Source organism: Falco punctatus (genome assembly GCF_963210335.1).
Source record: "Falco punctatus genome assembly, chromosome: 1".
Taxonomy (NCBI): domain Eukaryota; kingdom Metazoa; phylum Chordata; class Aves; order Falconiformes; family Falconidae; genus Falco; species Falco punctatus.
Window position 1 is genome coordinate 111156659 of NC_137580.1, and position 19297 is coordinate 111175955.

At 44.3% G+C, this 19297-nt stretch overlaps 1 protein-coding gene across 1 annotated transcript in view; it reads right to left on the reverse strand.

Moving 5' to 3' along the window:
• The window catches only part of ACACA (acetyl-CoA carboxylase alpha), a 135357-nt gene that overhangs the window by 15717 nt on the left and 100343 nt on the right, over nt 1–19297 (reverse strand). Inside the window, exons 47-53 of the mRNA XM_080403560.1 lie at nt 18740–18883; nt 17861–17981; nt 15306–15402; nt 11492–11588; nt 10671–10806; nt 4197–4374; nt 2266–2378 (exon numbers count right to left, since the gene is read on the reverse strand). Coding sequence (XP_080259686.1) covers nt 2266–2378; nt 4197–4374; nt 10671–10806; nt 11492–11588; nt 15306–15402; nt 17861–17981; nt 18740–18883 — 886 coding nt within the window. The remainder of the gene's footprint in view (nt 1–2265; nt 2379–4196; nt 4375–10670; nt 10807–11491; nt 11589–15305; nt 15403–17860; nt 17982–18739; nt 18884–19297) is intronic.

The following is a 19297-nucleotide window of genomic DNA, read 5'->3' on the forward strand; positions in this document are numbered from 1 at the left end:
CAATTACGAGCCATCTAAGTGAGATGCTTATCAGTGACTGAAGCTTTTAGAGCTCTCTGTATGTACAGTTGTAAGTGACTTGCTCTTGTGTTGCAGTCATTTTAATTAAAGTGTATGGAGTTGCTGGGAGTAATTACCCTGTAGAGGGGGAAAAAAAAGCCCTGAACAGGCTCCTCACATAGCTGGTGGTGGATTTTTGATACTGTTGGCAGAAAACCGTATTCCCTCTTTCTCCCTGCATTTTTTTCCAGTGATGCTGGCACAGATCCCACCGGTGTGATTCAGGGGTGCTCTGCAGCCATCGGCATCCGCCCTGTGTGAGGGACCCTCCGGAGGGGCCACCAACAGCAATGCTGCTCTGCTCGCCCCCTTCCTCTATCGCTTCAGGATTTAAACACTCCAGTAGCCCTCTTTGTCCGCAGCCACGGATTCTGCTCCTGGGAAAGGATTCACCCAGCACTCGCCGCACAGAAGACACCAGCTCTTTGCAGAGGCAGTAGGTTGGTTTGTTTGCTGGCAGAGCCAGTGCTTTTTATGGTGGGGCGAAGGTAAATATTCTCAGAAACAGTGCTCCTGCTGTAGTGCTATTTATCTGCATGGACCTGAGCTGACTGCTCAGCATTTGCCTTCTCTAACCACACATCTGATTTCTCCTTCCCCTGGAGACTCTGCACCGGAGAGGCAGCTCTCCTGCATCGGACACGGAGGTGCAAACACCCACGGGAGGTGTAGCTGTGAGTCCTGACTGTGTATGGAACTCGACTGCAGCCTCTGAAGTGTGGAACACCTTAGGAGAGCATCTGCTGGGATCCTGTGCTGGGTTCTCCACGATTTGGTGTAGTCACGCTATCTGTTTACTCCTAAAGGGACACTGTCAACTCTAACATAGGTCAAAAGTGAGGTTTTGTGAAAAGAATCTCCTTGCTGCAGCTACAAACATTAAAATCGGCTTTTTAATTCCACTAGATGCAGGCAAAACAGAAAAACACATCCATCCACCTGGGTATCTGCATCCGCTCCCTCACGCAGTAACGTATCGGGTCCATGGGCAAGAGCTGAGCTCCGATAAAACGGATGCCTTGTGCTGGCCTGCAAAACTCAGACACCTGCTAACCTGCTTCTCGCCCAGAAAGCAATTGGCACAGTAAGAGAAAACAAAGACAGTGCCAAAATACTATCATTAAAAAAAAGAAGAAAAATGTCTTTGATGCTGTCAAAGACATCAGTAAAAACCTGGTTAAGAATCAGCAAACAGTCTGATTCTTAACACTCCCCACACACTTCACAATTATTATTCTCTTTCCAAGGCATATCAGAATGGTTATTTTGTATATAAATTGTTGCACTGCCATAAATTAAAAAAAAGCCAAATAATAAAATGTAACTGCAGCAATAGCCACGATTTATCAGTCATTTGCAGAACACTTTTCCTCCTGAAGGATTCCAAAAGGCTTTATAAATTCAAACCATACCCACATAGCATGCCTCTTCCACTGCTGAAATGTAGTCAATTTTGGAGGTAAAAAGAGGTTCTGTAAGATTATACTCTTATAGTAAGAGCTAGTAAAGAACTATTTAAAGAGTCTATTCCCCTGAGAGAGTACATATCTGATATTAAGTGCATTTTGCTGAACACTCTGTATTTTGGGTTGTTGGGTGTATACCAGGCACTGGGATCATTTAGAGCAAAAGGCGCAGTAATAATGCAACACACGCAGTGACGTGCTAGCCACTGAACACTGCAGATCACCCCGTATTTTACCGAGGAGGTGAAGAATACTTTTTATTTTCTTGAAACAGAAGAGCAGACAGGTATCATTACTCAAAACTACCTCAGAGACACAGTGATAGTCCAGCACCCCAAAATGTCTTTGGCCAAATTCTTAGTTACGCCAAATGACACCAGCTGAAGGTTTGGTCTGTGAGCTTTTAGAGCTCTGAGCAATTGCTGAGATGGAAACTAGACTCAAGCATCTGTAGAAGTGTCTGTTGTAAGACCGATTCAATTAAAAAAAAAGTTCAGTTCAAAAAGACACTATATTACACACACGCTAGGTATGCTAAATGCACATGGGTATCATCTCTCTCACATGTACAAACATGCAGCTTGTCCCATCTGGTTTTCTCCCCAAGTTAGATGACAGTAAATAAAAATTATCATGAATTTGATAAAATGCCTCAGTGCCCCTTTTTAAGGTCTATAAACACATTCATTAGCCACCAGCTGAACGGATCACTGCCCCGCCAGCCCCCGCGCAGACGTACCGAGCCGCTCTGCCAGGCGGATGTACACGGGGTCCACTCGCCTCATCGTCTTCACCAAATCCTTCCTGCGGAATTTGATTTCTACCGTCCCCTCTGGTTCCAGGATTCCTCCTCTGATCAGTGATGGGAAAAGAGAAAAGAAAGGCACTTTCAGGTCATCAGACAAGGGGAAACACAAAATGGAATGGTTCAATGTTATCTAGAAAGTATGCAAAAAAAGAAGAGAAGAGAAGAGAAGGGGGAGAGGGAGACAAAACAAAGAGAAAGAGAGAACAAGAAAGAAAGAATCTTAGCTATTATTTATCCAATGCCACAAACACACACCAGGCTTCACAGAAACACACCCATCCAACAGTACACAGTACAGCCTGGCACAAGCAATGCTCTTTGGCAGTCTCTTTTAAGCTGTGACCTGAAAGTTCTTTCAGAAGGTAGGTAAGCTTTAGGAAATAACCCAATTAACCAGCCACTATCATTAGAGATCCCACTTCCCAGGTCAATGACAGAGGAGCACGTGATTTGAAACTTGGGCTTGGTAAATAAAATCACTTAATTCTTTAACTGTGAGGGCTAGAGTAATGACAAGGAGGAAGGTCAGTGCTGAGGGATTATGGAACAGCAACAGCGACGTAAATTATTACAAATGCGTAACAATATTTCAGGATAGGATGATGCATTTTGCAAAATAATCTTCTTCTTGGCTGCTGGAGCTGAAGACCTCTAGAATCCAACCACAGCTCTACAACCACACGTGGTCCTTCCTGATTTCTTGCAAGGTGGGGAGCTGGTTGAGATTCCCCAGCGGCAAGCTCACACTGCCACAGCCCAGAGCAGAACAGGGTGGCAGCAGGAGGGAGCTGCTCCTGCACACACCCCAAAAACACTGGCAGGGGGAAGCAGCTTGTAGAAATCCTGCTCACACTGTGTCTGACAGTGAAGCAAACAGGCTCCACGTTTCTAAGTAGAAAAAGAACAGCAAAAACTTCTGACTTCCAGGAGGCAGAGATTAGACAATGTTTGCTCGAGACACAAGAAATCTCAAGGCCAACAGACCACAGGTCTCTGTGTCGCTTCTTTAGAAAAGAGAGAGGGGTAAGCATCCCATCAGGTGCAAAATTCAGCTGGGAAGGGCAGAGAAAAGGGCATGTGGAAAGGGCATCTTTTCCCAAGTCCTCCCCCACATAACACTTTTTCTTCTCCCCCTGGAGCAGCTGCCCAGGAATTTTGCCCTGCTGAGATGGCAGGAGTTGAGGACCCTGACAGCACCATATTAATGCTGTCTTCCTACACCCCTTCCTTCTATCTGCTACAGAGAGCCCAGGCAGGGCTAGCTTTTTCCTCCAAATGATTCAGTGTCTCTGTATTTTAGGGATTCTTTAAGGTGTTTTTAAAAATCTGCTTCCAAGAGTTTGCCTGTAGTTTTACATCCTGAACCACAAGTAACTGGAACTTTACTTATGCAAGTTGAATTTAATTAAAAGTGTGCAGCTAACCCAAGCACCCACAGGACAGATAGTAAAACACTCAGGGATTTTAAAGTACACACTTATTTACACTTAATTAATTTGCAAAATCATATACAGAGGCACTTGCTTCAAAGTGCAAAGTAGTGTGTGGAAGTATCAGAGCAGTAAAAAAAACCAACCAACCCTAAGCACCAGCATCTCACTGTGCTTTGTGAATGAACCTTCACAGAGGCTGGCTCACACCAGCTACAGAGCTCACCCCCATCTAAGTCTGAGTCAGGAGACGATCCGAATTGTCCCCGCTGTGATCACTACACAGCAACTCCTCCGAGACATGGGTTACAACTGGGAAGTGGTCAGCCCCTTTCAGTAACACTGTCACACTCTTAACTGAGAGCTTCCCGCTCAGCCAGGTAATTATGCCTCAAAGCAGGTGGTTACGGAGGGAGGAGAAAGCTGCCATACCTGCTTTCTCGGTCTGCGTACATCTCCATATGACGAGGATTAATGGTAGGGTCAATCACAGCCCAGGATCCACCTCTCAGCTCTGCTTGTGGTGGGATGTAAATAAGCACGGGCTGACGATACTCTCTCAGGCCATCCACAATGTAGGCACCGAACTTGAGCACCTGGTCATACATATCTGCAAGAAAAGGACACAGTGCCTGCAGTCACAGCATGTCAGTGCTTCAGCCCTGCCACACGTGGTCAAACCGGGGAAAAATTACAATTATTCAGCACTTCTAACCACCTCCTGCTGTTGTTCTTGGACCTGGACAAGATGGACTGAGAAAGGAGATGTTCCCACGTCAGCCCTGCTTGCCGACACTGGACCTCCACTCTGGAAATGGTCTGGTTACTCCCCCTGTAACCATGTCTGTTCACACACCACGGACAGCAGGGTCCTCAGCTCACCAGCCAGCCCTGCACCGCCTGCCCTAGAGACAATCCATCCCTTACGCCCCAGCCAAGCCATACTACAGCAGCTCGGGACGTCAGGCCAGGTATTTCTGTACTTGACACAAATGCAGCTGCCCTATTTCAGACTTAGTACCATGGATCTGTATCATGATTTGTGCAATGTGCATGGCACACCTAACGGCAGCAGACCTTTTACATATCTTTATAAAAATTAGTGTGTGGGGAGGGATGTGAAACAGCAATCTTCTCTTCTTGCATTAAAATCTGTTTAAGGCATTTTGCTCAAAATTAGTAAGAACAGCTCTACTGTGTAAAGACAGTACATTGAAAATACCAGCCCCAAAGGTGATTTAAATAAAAGAGAAAAAGGGAAGGCAAAAGAATGTATATGAGACAATGTAGTTATAATGGATGTAGCTTGTAATGGGAACAGGCACCCTTGAATATATGTATATCTTTTGTAACATATAATAATATATAGAAGTATCAAATCAAATATACAAGAAATGAAAAATACTTATTAGGATCATCTAGTCCCTCTCTTTGTTCACACAGGACTGTATCCTACGTTTCTTTCCCAGTGCTTTTTAAAGCTTTCATTTAGAAATCCCAAATGATAAATCTACTACTTCTTTAGGGGCATTTCCACATTCAAACAGATAAAATTTTCCTCAGTATTCAGCCAAACTTCTTCTCCTCCCCCAGCCCCATTAATTTAATATTACTACTCCTTGCATCACCCTACATAATGTCTCCACTCCTTCAGGCTTGCTATAAATAGCAGTAGGCTTTTCAGTGTTTGGTTTGGCTTTTGTTCCCCTTAGACACGCTGTAGGTATTCATTTCTCATGTCTCCCAGGACCGTATATCCAATCCCCTTTACCATTTTTGTTCTTTGCTTAGTTTGCCTGGTTTTTTCTGCCCATTAAAACACCAGTGCACAGAGCAGAAAAAAATGAAGTGGGTTGCCTACATGTACCATGCACACATGCTGCCCTTCAGTAATAGTCTTGAAAGGCTGACACATTTTTATTCATCTAAAATCCCTGTATCACTTGAGAAAGCCATCACTTCCAGGGAAGAAAGAGGCTCCAGCCAAGGTCCCCTTGGCATTTAACCCTCACTTTAATGTTAAGCATTAACAGGAACATAATTAAGTGCTTAACTCTTTGGGAAATACACACACACACTCTTACAGATATATACTCAGACTAACATATATAAAGCAAGGAAGAGAGGTGTATGTAAGATACATGCACATGTGTGTGTATATACACACACACACACGCTAGTACCATAGGCACTGATGTGATCTCTCCAGTTCACTTGCAAGGTCACTGTCCAAGTACCCAAGAAAAGGAGCTTCATGTTATTTAAGAAACGTCAAATGCTGATGAAGAGAAGAACAATTTATTTCCTCTAATTGTGAATAAACATAAATTACGGCAGAGACAGTGGGAACTGAGAACCAAACAAAACTCCAACCTTTCCCTTTGTCCTGAGCAAAGAAAAAGACCTCAAAAGGGGTGACAAATTTATTACTAATTATACAATTATTTTATTATGTAGTGCTAGTAATAAACCACTTGAAGTACTTTCAGCTAATTCTAGTGTTAAGAAAATAATTGCTTGATTCAAATTATTTTAACTGAATTAATTCTTTACTAGACATTTTTTACTAGTGCTACATAATAAAATAATTGCGTAATTAGCAATACATTTTTCACTCCTGCCAAGGGTATATATTTTACTCAGGTTAAGTGTAGAAAAAAAGAAGTGCTACTTGTTTGAACAAGGCAGAGGGAGGAGAAGCAGAGAAACTGAAAGTTGATGCTTTCTGTGCATCACTCCAAATCTCTTCCAAGTTTACCAAGGTGGCATGGGCACAGTCAGGGAAGTATTTTTGTGCCTACAATACTTCCAGGATCAGACTTGCAAAGCTATGCAGCAGCATGAGCTTTACTGCTATGCGGTTCTGTACACACTTACTCCTTTTGGGATCCTGCAATACAGCACTTTGTTTTCCTGGAGCATCCCAGCGGCCTCAGTTTAATATTTTATGTATGGATTTACACCAACTGCTGGCTTCTCTCGCGTGCTCGAAACTTCCACTGAGGTCAGTGGACCTGCTGCTGCGCTCGTGGGCTACAGATGCATCTTACCATGGTCAGATCTGGCTGTAAACTCCTCTGCGGTAGGGGATTTCCCCTTTTCCTAGGGTAACCGCTTCCAGTAACGGAGACCAAGCTTTGCTCAAATAAAAAAAGAGGCAATCAGCCTGAGTGCTGCCATCGCAGGGTCCCTGTGGTGCCATCATGGCCACGGAGCTGCTGAGCTCCAGAGGCGAGCAAAAGGGGACAGCAAAATGGGACCACAGCACCCACAAGCTACAGAAGGGTCCCTGCGCTTTTGCATGTTTTTTTCCTCCCACTATCTCAACTCTTCGATTTGCCTGCGTTTACACATTTCAGCAAAGTGGGGACTCTTAGAGAATGGATATTTTTAAGAGGTAAAATATAAGAAGAGCTGAAGATCATAAAAATACTGCAAAGACAACCCAAGACACCTGCCTGTGTCGCCATCACCAGAACACACAACCCTCCTGATTTACATTAATATAGTATTTGAGTGTGAAACTATGAAACATTTGCCATACTGTGACAAACGCCTCTTATTTGCAGTTTTGCTGCATTCTCTGCTTTTACAATGGAAAATACTGCACCAAATTTAGCTGCTGCAGGGGGTAAATGATGCCAGATCTCAACGGTGATCACTGCTCTGTGCCTGAGCTGCCCATACAGCCCTAGTGCCTTGGTAGGATACACACTTCATAAACTGTTAATAGTGGAACTAACATACTTCCTATGTTTAAAACAACATCCAACTGCTTCCATCATCATCCGTGCTGCAAAGAACCCCACACACGTTTTAAGAGCGGGCTGTTTGCACGACCGTTCTTGCAAAGAAGTTGCTTATGTTGAGACTGGAAAAACTAAATATTGTCTTTCTGGGCCAAATTTAATTCCTGTATTAATTTAAACAGCATAATAAGCCACTTGCAAGACAGAAATGCCACAGAAGTCCTCTTAAGAGCAGCAGCGTTGCTCGTTATTCAGTAGGGCAGACAGCGTTCGCAGCGCACTTTCCCATTCTCTGCCTGCCTGCTCAGTTGCAGTGTGCATCAGCATCTACTACACGCAGACATGAAATCTGCTGGAAGCTGTTATCATTACACTGTACGTGTAAATATTGGCAGTCAGATGCATCAAGCATGCTAGAAAGGCTGCAGACAGCTTTTTGCATTTCCATAGTGTTGGGCCGTGTGCCCTGAACCTCCAAAACTGGAACGGATCTCATCAGCTTGGCTGGATTATCAGATAGGACCTGAAGGTAAACACCAGGCATAGATTGGCTGCAGACACATAATGTCCCTCATAAACCCATTACATACAAGCAATACTGTCATTCAACATCCAGGTAATCAGAGATTTAAAACAGCCTTTTCATTCTACTGAAATTTTTTTATTGTTATTTATAACCTGTCCCAGGAAAAAATAATAAGTAAAACATGAAAAACCAACTGCGAGTGACCCTGTAGCACAAGCAGCGCTGCAGTTTAATGTCGCGGGGATTTGCATGCTATCAAACTATTCATGCCGAGTCCAAGACCCTGGTGCTAATTTCCAGTAAATTTCACGCTTGATGTCTCCCCGTTGTGGGTCACTGCCGGTTCGCCTAAATAAACCACTTCCAAATGGCTCCTCCATCTAAATATTCAAGCCAGTTTTTATAATTTAATTTTGCATTATGCTGAATAGCCTTCTGGCCAGATAGAGCTCATTGGGGAAACCACCAATACCGTTGTGATACGCCTTTATTTATGTTATTTATTTATTTATTTTATGGCTTGAATTACACCTCCTAGGCCGACTAGGAAAGAGGCAGGGGGGACTGGGGGGGGTGTCTCTGTCTCTCTTCCCTGCCCCCCCCCCCCCCCCCCCCAATGTCAATTTTCAGCATAGCAAGAGCTGTCTCTAATCTTTTCCTACTCATTACACACAATTTTGGAGTCATTTTACCCACAGTGCAGTCAGCTCCTGGCAGTATGTTTGTGTGCACTGAGGGGTGGCATAATTGTTTATTTTCCCTCCCTGCATAATCCCCAGCCAGCACTGAAACCAAAACTGCAAACAACTCCCCAAGGAAGGCAGAGTGTGTCAGGAGAGACCAACACTTGCTAAACAGCCCCCAACAGCAAACAACGTGCAGGAAAACGCATGGACCAAGGTGCAAACTGGCTCTGTGCTTCCCTCCGCTGCGGCAGCTCTCTCCTCCTCCAGCGGCCAGTAGGGCAAAGTGGGGATACACAACACAAATATTAGTATCGTTGTAGTGCCTTTCTCGGGCTTCTGGCCGCAACTTCAAAGCTAAACTCAGTTTCTGAGGCACCCAGCAAAGGACACTGGGCAAAGCTGTCGGATCTCACAACATAAGACAAAGTAATATTTAACGAATGCTCAGTAAAGTCACATCAACAACTTCCCTGTAAGTTGTGTGGTAGGGAAAGCAAGTCACGAAGGCAGTGCAGTAGCGGCACACGGAACAGAAGCCATCCTGAAAGGTAACAGCTATTCTGCAGAGGAATGAATTTCGCCATCTTTTGCAAAAAGACCTTCCGTCTTTGCATCTGCAAACTCAATGTCATTGCTTTCTGCCCTAACGAGACAGCAGAGCAAGACAGCTGGTGTCACCCTGCGAGTCTTTCCAGAGCAGGACCTTGCACCATGTTAGTGCATCTAACTTTTCTTCTTTGCTCATTAACTGCCACATGCAGGTAAGAGGCCGTAATCTTTTACTTATTTCAATTTTATAGTACCAATCTCACATTCTTGGCACTTCACAAAATTTAAAACAGCAATATGTGGTGCAAAAACGTAACTGCTGGTACATTAACTGAGCAGTTTTCTAACTGTTCACTCCCTCTGAACATCACTACCACCAAAAGAGCCAACTGGGAGACAGTCCTTGACAGGACAATGTTACAGTAGGAAAAATCATCGATGAGACAATGTTGACAGAATATGCCTATACATTTTTGATAGGTAATATTGTTGGCTTGTCCAGCCCCACTTTTAAGCTGGGACACAGGATATAAAACTTCCTGAGCTGAAGGGGTTTCCTGAGATTACTGCTTAACTAGCCCAGGCTGGCAGCTGCAAATTTTGTTAGCAACTAGACCACTGTTAACATCCAATTACCTGTTCTCAATGCAGATCAGAATTGGTTGGACTTGGTGATCTTCAAGGTCTTTTCCAACCTAAACGGTTCTATGATTCCATGAATCTACAATCTGGCCAGTTCCTCTAACTGTATGCAAGGTACATACAAAAATACAGTTGCACTGCATATTTGGAAAAGAATGGTATCAAATTTGCAACTTGCATTTTCTGTGTTATTCCTGCAATGTGCCTGTTAAAGACAAGACACACATGGGGAGCAGAGGAATGAAACCCTTTGCCACCACAGCTACTGCAGCACAGCATCCCCTTCCTCTAGCTGGTTGTGCAATGATCACAACTGACTTTCAGGAGAGCTGGGCAGAGCACTGCCATGATTTCAGAGAGCTGACATGTCCAAACGCTCTAGTAGGCCTAGGGAAGTATCCCTTATTAGCATTTCTAAGGGAGGTCACATACTTGCCATGAAAGAGACAGGCTGGATGCACACTGCATCAAACTCTGGTGAAGCAGATCCACTCTGCAAGTTTCTGGGTACAAGCTGTCACCACAGCCAAGCCAATGTAATAGCTAGCTGCTACCCAAAGACACGACCTACTTCTGTCCCTTGCCACACATTCCCACTGCTGGTCTGTCCCCAGAGAACTGCTTCAGGATGCTAAACCAGCAGAGCCGGTGCCATTGGGTATGACACAGCAGGGAGCAGCAGCAGCGCACTGAGCAGTAAAAGACAAACCACTCTACAGGACAATGCCAAGAGGGGATCTGAACTGATGGCTACCTTTCATTCCACCAGAGAAGCCTCTCCAGTTAGCGAAGACCATCAGCGGCAGCCCTTCTCTGTTGAAGTCATTGATAGCCTGCGCAGTCTTAAAGGCAGAGTCAGGGAACCACACCTGACCAGCCTGCTGGATTATCTGTTGTGAATAAAAAAAACCTGTTAAGCCTTGAAACACATTAATGTAAGCGTTGGCATAAGAACACAGAAATACATGTAACAAGAGCTGTGATATGGAATTAACAATGAGGAATTCAGCGCGTGAAATGCTTAGTATCTGCTTGCCTACAGAAAAATCAGGACAATTCTTTTGTCACCAAAGTCAACAGGAGCATTCCCATTAGCTTAGAAAAACAGAGATGGCATTATGACTGTGGAAAGCACGTGAAGGAGAAGGGAGAGAAAAGGATAAGGAAAGGAGAAAACCCCAAAGAGATGTAGGGCCGGAGCTGTAAGATCAGGCAGAAGAAAAGCAAAATGTCAGAGCAGAAAGACCGTGAAACACTATGGTCACAGCAAAAGGGGAACAATTTTTGCCTGCCAGATCTCCTGAGCCCTAGTCCCTGCACCTCACCTAAGTCGTAAGAGAAGCAGAACTGCTGGGGAACATGTCTCCTGCATGAATGGCCAACACAACTGTCTGTCCACTCCTCCCAGCAGCTGCCGTGCAGCACCTCACCAAGGAATGGCTATACTTTTTGTCCCACATTTGGGGGCGGGGTGGGGTGGGGCGGGGGGGTGGGAAATCCCATCAAAAGAAGTGTTCTTTCCACAAAAGACATTTGCAGAGGACAAACAAGCACCTGAGCACATGTTCAACCTACCTTGGCCTCAGAGTCCAGGTTTGCAGGATCAGCAGGGATGCTGAGCTCCACCGTTCTCGTTTCTACGGCAACTACTCCTACAGGTATTCCTCCCAGCCTGGTAACATGCGAGACAAATCAAAATTCATATTTCTGCTGTTACAGAACTAGAATTTTTTTCCAATTTGCATCAAAATACTCAAGAGAGACAAATAAAGCAAGCAAATGGTGGAAGCAGCATTCTGGCCTTTTTGAAGGATTTAGGTATGTGGCTGGAGAATTTCAGAGCAGAAGTCACAGTTCTCAAAGCAAAATCTAGTTCTAAAAACTAGCACACACCTCACTAAAAATTATTTAGAATAAACCAAAGCCCAAATTTTGAACGATATAGCTACATGTCCAGCACCAGTCACCTGCCACCACCACACAGATTTTGACAACCTTGACTACGAAAAATAAACGTGAAGACTCAAGGCTCCCCAGCTCTGTTGTCACAAACACTGTCAGCTGATGAAATGCATCTACAGGCTGCCTAAGCAATGCTGATGTCTCAGCCAGCCTAAACCTCCACTGCTTACAAAACCCTCCTTCTCCCAAGAGGTTACGATAAATGACAGGTAAAAGGTTTGCCCATCTACCTCATCCCCAGAGCTTCTGCTGCAGGATGACTGCACGGGTGGGAAGGGTGCAGGGACAGAGAGATGGGCAGGGAATGTAGGCACCAGGGAGGATGCTCAGCTCCGCTTTCCACAGCATCTAACCACTCCTTTACACAAAAGGCATCTTGCTCGCGATGACAACTGCTTACTCCCAGGACGGGAGTCCCAGCAGAGCCTACGCTCTCTCCTCAACCACCTCAAGCTGGATGGCATGTGCTGCAGGCAGAAAAAGCGACAAGGCCGATGTGCACTAGGGGGTTGAAAATATTCCCATTCACTATGATTAAGAGTCTGCCTAGAAACCCGTAATTGCAGAAGCCGTCTTAAATCGGTAACTTATAACTTCTATATTAGGGCCCATGTGACCTAATAAAGAACATCTTTATCCAAGTATTACAGTTATTTATTGAACTTGAAAACAGCTCAAAACAACTTCTGTTTTCCATAATACTTCATATAAATTTTATCAGGCTAGCACATGAAGATGCTACATCTTGTTTTATAGTGTGTCCCTGGACAAGTTGCCATAGAATAATAAAAGACAATTTACAGCCAACAGCACACGTATTCCAAACATACATACAAAAGATGAGTTTTGGCAGCACTTACAGTAACAATCCCAGAAGAATACATTCATATTTGTTTTTTCAAAATACCACTGCTTTTGAAAGAAGTCAGTTTCATTTGTATTATATATACCTGTTATGTGAGAGTCCAAAGCAACTTGGAATTTGTCAGAAGAAAGGAACTGCAAGTGAAGCTGAGCATGGGCCTGGACAGAGGCTTTCTAGCTTTGCCAAATCATTGATTTCTCTACCCATCCATGCCCCTCGGTATATTGGTTAACCTAAAAGCCTTTAAATAATTATAGGACATTGTGAGATAAAACTTTAGAGTGTCACGGATGGCAGATAAAAATACCAAAGTGTATCAAAAGGTCACAGGACATCCCAAGGTTACGTGCTTCAATTAAGAGTGGAGTCAGCAGATATTTTTGGCTCCTATCAACAATGTATAAAGATGAGACAATATTCTGAAGGGGAAGGATCTTCAGGGGTAATAGCACTCAGACCCCTGGGACAGAGACAGGCAGAGCTGAGCTGCACCTGCACACAGACGCTGCTCTGGCTCAGCCGCAGTTTGCCTCTAGCTGGGCTTGCACAGCTCTGCCTCGTGCACACACTCCTCCTCCTGCCCTGGTACCTGAGGAAATGGGTACGTTTCATTGTATCACATTCTGCACTAGGAGAGTCCAAAGGCAGCTCTAAACCAACTAAAGACCCTCAGAATTCTTACGAGAAGAGCAACAGAGGGACATTTTGCTGAGCACATTCTCTTATCTGGATGCCTCCTTCAGTTGTTATGCATTTCATTAACATATTAACAGAGCTCCTGATGGCTGTTTTAGAGATGTCCAGAATGCACACATCCTCTGGGGTGTTGCACATGAGCTCTAGTGAATGCCATAAACTCTGCTATTTCATAGCGTGACCTCTGGCTCTCTGACCCTCATTAGGACAGCCCTGAACTGTGCCTTTTGAAAGTCTAAAAGAGAAATGGGAGCTCGTGGCACCAAATATTCTTGGGCCATGGGTGCTATCAACATAGCGGAGAAAAGGAGCAGCACTGATTCACAGCTATACCGGCTGGGAAACTAGGTGGCTATCCCAGGTGTGTTTCAGAACAGTTGTGTCCCTCTCTGTCTCCCACTGAACGCTCTGGTAATCAAACACAGCATCACCAGGGATACCCTGGTACTATGGTCAGTTCTTGAGTCACCAAGCTGATGAGGCTAGAGGCTGATGGAGTCAGACCCCAGGGGTGGCCACAGGATTTCTAGAAGATTTTAAGTATTATCAGGTAATTTGGCTCTGGGTTGTCGGCACTGGGAAGTGAAAGATCTGTAAATAAAGATTTTTCTTTGCTGCAGACTTCTGCTAGGAACTAGGGCAGTCTGAACACCCGCCATGCACAGGCACGACCGTATCTCATTAAGTGTAACACCTGAAGCCTCCAGAATCCCACTCAGGTACTTCAGGTTTTTTTCCTCCCCTCTCATTTGCTAACAAAAGAAAGGGGAAAAAAATAAAAGATTAAAAAAAAAAAACAAACCACAAACAAAAGAAGGCTAACAATTAACCAAAACCACTGACATCAATTAGGAGCTGGGAGTCTGCTGGAGGCAACAGTATGAAGCTCTGTCTTGAGAGGAGAGCTGGCGGTAGTCTGAGGAATGAGGAGTGACAAAGGATAAGCACGCTGCGTTTGGACAGCTCAAGCACTTGTAGTGGAAACTCAAGGGAGATAAATGTACTCTTTCAAAATGGCTTTATTCCGAGAGGAAGTAGACAATCAGATCAGGAAACTCACAGCGTCATTGGGGGTGGGGGCAAAAAAATAAAGAAGAAACTAGAAAAAAAACGTTATTGAGCAGGTTTTGAGCCCAGCTCTGATTTGCCTTCTGTCAAAATACAGGACCCTACATGCAGGCTTCTGCTTCCTGCCAGCGCGGAGACCTGCAACGCTGAGAATGACCCAGGCTGCGAATATTTTCAAGGCAGGGATCTCAATCCCGAGGCAATGGGGAACATTTTAGAATCCTGCACAGGTGCGACTTTGCAGCAAAGTAAGGGAAGTGACTCCCTTTGGGAGGAGGCGAGTGCCACAGGTGTCTGAAGCTGCGCACCTCTGCATCATGAAAAATAACTAAGTTCAGGTGCTCTTTTGGAAAATGCTCCAAGTTATTCCACCCAAACCTCAATGTTAAGCTCTCCTCTGTGCAGAGTTTCTTGCGATTTGCTCTAGTTTTAGCTGAACTTTTCTTGCAAGTTAAATAAAATGCAAAACAATAAGCTGTGTAATGTACCTTTCAACTACGGCAGAGCTGAAAGAACGCCTCACTATGCAACCACGTACCTACAGAAGCATATACTGTCTGCCATAATTTTAAACAATCTCTCTCTTTTGGGCTTTTGTGCATGTTAAAGCTGTCACCTCCAAGCAAAACAGGAGAAACAATCACACCATGCTTCATTCATGTGGCAAAGAAGTATCCTATTCAAGTAATGACTTATTTTTACTTATAGCCATCAACTTCCAAAGGATGTTCTAGAAAAATGTAAAGCATAACAAAAATTTCATTTCTACAAATGTCTGAAACACCTCTTAGAATTTACCTTGCTCTACCAACCACAACTGTCTGCGCCCAGGGCTGCATGATCTCCAGGAATGAGCCATTGTCAAAGAAACCACTTAGCCACTGTCCTTTCTGACCTAAGGGGAAGGGGGAAAAAAATGGAAATATCAGAGAAGGGAGGGAAAAAAGAAGAAAGAATATCAAAGGAGCAACAGAAACTTGCTTAAAAATACCAACTGGAGAAGGTAGCACTGTCTTTTTATTTATTTATTTTTGAATAGATTATAATACAGGAGAGCATTAGTCAGCTAAGCATTTGTTGTCTTCAACCATCATGTCTTATTTCATTTGCTAGTCTGCATAAAGACAGTAATTTATCAGCAAAAGCATCATTTATTGTTAAACGATGGGGTTCGGGTAGCAGAGGAACTTTGTGCGCTTTTAAATAAATAACTTTTTTTCAAGACACTACAAACATTTGTCAAAAGGCAGTAAAGTCATTAAAGATGTTTTTCAAAATGCCTATTTTATTTTAAAACTTATCTCACATTTTTCTCTTGATTCTGCCTAATATCTCCTTTAACGAAAGAATGTTGAAGAGATTCAGGAACTAAATATAAAAATTCCTGTGATATTTTAAAACTAGACCACACATCTTAGCATGTTTCACACATTCTTTTAGAGAAACTGGAATGAAGTACTCCGATACCAAAAGCCTACTTGCTCCAGAGAAGACACAGATGATGCACCTCTCCCAGAACTAATGCATGTCACCATCCTGGATCAGAGCACATGCCACCAGGCCTATCCTCTTGCCCAAAGAATGCAGCAACTTCCTCATGCTTGAGAGAAATCCAGCTGTTCCAGAAGAGAACACTACCGAGATGACTGCAGTTCTAGAAGTAAACTTTTCCTAACCCTTGCAGACATCAGCTTCTACCCTGAAGTGTGAGGGCTCGATCACCCTGATCGTGCTAACCATGAACTAATATTATTTGCCCTTTACGAGCCAGTGCAGTATCAGACTTGGGGTTCCTCCTGAATCACAGACACCAGTGTGATTCTGGCAAATCTGACAGAAAAAAAATACTGACAAAACCTCTCCAGCTCCAGACCAACAACATCTGTTCACTAACAATCCACATACATTCCTTCAAATACAATTCTCAGGGTGACAGTAACCCCCATGGGAAGCGGGGTGGCAGTTTACAGTATATTTCTCTACTTTCTATGGGTGTTTCTTAAGTGGTCATGGAAGATGCTATGAATGAGTTAAGCCTCACTACGGCGACCTGTGCAGTGGCACGGCACTGCTGCCACTCTCCAGACGTCAGACCATGGCAGGAAGGTTTTCCAGTATTTTAGCTTGGACCCTACTCCAGCGAGCAGGTAAGGCCACAATAAAGAGTTTGCATTTGGGCTGCCTGTGGATGCTGGAATGGGGAGTGACAAGGAACGTTTGCAGACTGCTCTCTGCAGCCCTCCAGCCTGCAGAAGCTGTATATCCCGAAGTCAAGGCATCAAGATACCCTAACCCACCCAGACAATTACAGAAATCTCTGGGAGCACCTGTTTTCCACTGGGGTTTCATGAAGCTCTGGAAAAACCCCACACCAATCCAAAAAAACCCCCAAGTCCCTCCCAGCTTTAGCTCTTGGCACACAGTTTCTGAGGAATGCTTTAATCGGAACAAGCACCTCTGTTTCTGCAAACCCAAGTCCAAAACCAATTAAAAGTGGAGATCCAAGCAAGCTAACCTCTGCTGACTTAAACAGGATGGAGAGTGTTTTATCAAGACCAAACTTGTAATTACTGTGTTCTACATTCCTTGCCTCTGTGGCCCCACTGTAAAATGTGACCATCCATTTCAAAATTATCTCTTTATCGTGAGCCCAAAGCTGATCGTTTAGATTCTGGCCTCGTGTCGGGCGTCAGTTTGAAGAATATCACGGCAATATCTCCTCTAATAAATGGCTTTAACTTTTCACCTAGGAGATATCTGCTTTAACTTATCACAAGGAATCATCTGCTTTCCTTAACGCTTCCACTAAATTAAAATCTGAAGTCACTCGATTTGGAAGCCAGCGTTAGCTGCACTCAGACAGCTGGATGAATTACTTGAGAGATGATGAAAAAATATTATCCAAAACCAGAAAACTTAAGTTTATCACAAATCTCAATTTAACCCCCCAAACTCATTAATAACAGCAAGTATAATGGTCACCCAGTTTGCAGCTTGTATGTCCACAGGCTGCGCAACCCCAGAAGCATGCATGCGGGTGCAATGGTTTGCAGCAATTCCAACACAATTATTTTCCAAGAACTGCAGACATACTGCGGTTCCCTCAGCGTACAGACCTTTTGTATATGGACTTGCCTCCGAACGAGAAAAAAAAAGAAAATCTGTAAAAGTAATAATTGTGGGCATCCTCAAGCACTCAGAATTTATATGCTATTTTTACATATTATATTCCAATTGTTTAGAACTAATTACTTTGTAAGCTCTGAAACACATTTGGATTGCAGACACAAAAACTTGACAGTCTTGAAACAAGACACATTACTACATCTACTGGTCACGAAAGAGCTACGTACTTGGGTTTGGGCGTCCAGCCAGCATCCAGCGAGGATCATAGGGAGTCTTGGTAGGAACAAACTCAATGGTTCTGTCTATAGGATCCTTGACTTTGAGGATAGGAACAGGGCTGTATACACTCTAAGTGAAAAGGAAAAATATTGAAGGAATTCTCCTGTGTGGCTTTGCACCAAACACCAGCTCTAAAGGACCTGGTCAGAGTCCTCTTTCCTCCACACTGCACAACCCTTTGACTGATGGGATCCCAGAGCCTTTTGGCAAGAGCATGAAGAAACTTCCAGTGTGCTCCACGCACCCTCTCAAACCCTCCTTTGGCACCATCTGGCATACCCTGTACTTCATTTGCTCTTGAACTTCAGGCATAGCCAGCACTAGCAAGGCGCTGCAATTTAATCTTTGAAAGGTGACCAGGCCACCCAACTCATTCTATGCACTCTTTCCTGAAGGAAGGTGACCTGCATGTTCTTGTTGCTACCTTCCTGGCTGCAGAGCAGCTTACACATATATATATCAACTCCTATAAATTACTGTCTCAGAAGGGAACTTTTGGAGTCTTTTCCATAAGAGATAATCCACTGCTTACATAAAATCCTGCTGCTCGGTGCTGAGGGCAGTACACCAGAGGAGTGGAAGTACCCAAGGCAGTGCCAGGCTGACCCACTTCACAGTTCCTGGAGCACGTTAAGACAAAGCCTACTTTGTTTACTTCCATAGACCATAACGCTCAACAGCCTTGATCAGGAGCCTAAACCATTTGCTAGGCACCATGCAAACACAGAAAAATACCCTCAGATACAGAGAATCCCCCAGGCCACAAAACTCTGTGAGCAAAGCGGATAGGTAGTGGCACCCTGCACTGCCGTAGGGCCAGGAATTACCTTTGGCATGTAGGAAAGCCACTGCAGAATAGTGTAGACTCCTTCAAAATCATCACATACGGTGCTGTGCGTCACTCCATTGTTGTGCATTATCTGGATCCCACCCAGCTGGTTGTTGGAGGTATAAACTTCCCGTCCAAGCACCTTTTGAAAGAAAAACAGGCAAACCATCAGTGGACGGGATGGGACAAGGAGGTGTGGGCCAAGGAGATACACACAAGGCCTGCAGCAAGTCATGACCGCTTCAACACCAACAGATGGAGCAAACCACTCACAACAGACCTTCCCAAGCTCTGTGTGCAGGTAAGATCTTATGAACAGTGATCCCGAAGGGGAACGATCCCCAGTGGGGAAACTGAGGCAGAGGGCACTTATATGACTTGCCCTTCCCCAAGCAGCAACCGAGCCGTTATGTGACTGACTCTCCTGGATGCTGACCTGAGCCCAGCTCACCAATTCAAAATTGCTCCAACTAAGACAACTGGTAGGGTGAACCCATTTAAGCCTTTAATTGGGAAAAAACCCAACACTGCGCATGAAGTTGCCTATAGCAAAGAC